Source organism: Cynoglossus semilaevis, chromosome 8 (genome assembly GCF_000523025.1).
Source record: "Cynoglossus semilaevis isolate Cse_v1.0 chromosome 8, Cse_v1.0, whole genome shotgun sequence".
Classification (NCBI taxonomy): Eukaryota; Metazoa; Chordata; class Actinopteri; order Pleuronectiformes; family Cynoglossidae; genus Cynoglossus; species Cynoglossus semilaevis.
The window spans coordinates 3,268,292-3,269,494 of NC_024314.1; the positions used below are offsets into that span (position 1 = coordinate 3,268,292).

At 46.2% G+C, this 1,203-nt stretch overlaps 1 protein-coding gene across 1 annotated transcript in view; it reads right to left on the reverse strand.

Moving 5' to 3' along the window:
• Positions 1–1,203, reverse strand: part of atxn2l (ataxin 2-like) — a 13,427-nt gene that overhangs the window by 6,624 nt on the left and 5,600 nt on the right. The window contains exons 10-14 of the mRNA XM_025058034.1: positions 1,045–1,194; positions 849–962; positions 599–679; positions 424–485; positions 9–39 (exon numbers count right to left, since the gene is read on the reverse strand). Coding sequence (XP_024913802.1) covers positions 9–39; positions 424–485; positions 599–679; positions 849–962; positions 1,045–1,194 — 438 coding nt within the window. The remainder of the gene's footprint in view (positions 1–8; positions 40–423; positions 486–598; positions 680–848; positions 963–1,044; positions 1,195–1,203) is intronic.

Consider the following 1,203-nt stretch of genomic DNA (forward strand, 5'->3'; position numbering starts at 1 on the left):
AAGAGCACAGAGGGGGGGCCGGCCGCCGCTCGGCTGGAGCAAAAGAGAGAAAAAAAAAAAAAAATAGGAGTGTGTTAAATTATCTTGAGTGCAGACATGTGCTGCAGAAAAGGAAGGGCACCGCGAAATTGGGCTCTTTACTGTCGAGGGGCATGCGGAATGTGCACACCACCAAGATTCTCCTTATGCCTCTACCAACCACACAGAACAGTTGTGGTTATTGTTATGTATTCATTTAAAATCCAAATGCTTGGTTAAGCCAATTAAAATGGATACATTTCATCAGTAAAGAACGGTCAGGAATGTACAGGAGGACGTCCAGGGTATGTGTCGGATGACATTGCCCCAGGACTTGGCCTCTCGATTGGTCAGACGTTTTCTAATTTCACGCTTCGGCTAAATAAATAAACGAACTCGTCTTACCCTGAATTCCTTGCCAAATTTTCTCAGTGCTTCAATCTGTGACCTGTGCTGAACTGAGGGTGCTGCAGTGAGAGTGGAAACAGAGGTCAACGGGAAAAAGGTGAAATTCTTGAAATTCATTTGCACTGCTCTTGGGCTTTCGTGTGTTTCGTGTTTCTAGACGTTGCACACAAACCTTTGCTACACTTGCTGTCCTCTGCGATGCTGGGACTCTCGGCTGAACGTTCTTTAGCAGCTGCACCGAGGATCTCGTTCACTGCAGTGAGAGGGGAAAAAAAACGATTCACTTATTAGTGGCAACGCTTCATTTTTTTTAATACTACCATCAATCTTGTGTTGTTTACTGCTGTATGGTAACCCAGGAAAGTATTGGGGGGGGGGGGGAAACACCACAGTTCTAAGGGGTTTAGAGGTTAATGCATTACCATCCACGGGGAACAGAGGGGCTGGACCAGATGACCTCTGCACAGGAAGGTTGACAGAAGAGGTGTCTAAATAAGGCGTGTCCTGGGAGGAGCCAGATTTAGGGGAGCGAGTAGCTACAAGAACAAAAAGGAGAAAATCCGTAAGTAATGTTTTTTTTTTTGACAGCAGGTGATATCATTTGACTGCTTTTTCTACCTGTGGGCTGAGTGTGTGAGTTTGGGGTGCGGGCTGTCCTGCTCGACTGTGGAGGTCGCTGAGCTTTAGGGGAAGTTCTAGCTGAGACAGAAATGAACACAAGAGAGTGCGTTATTTTTTTCCAAAAAGTCACATGCGAGATGCAGAACGGCCAGTCAT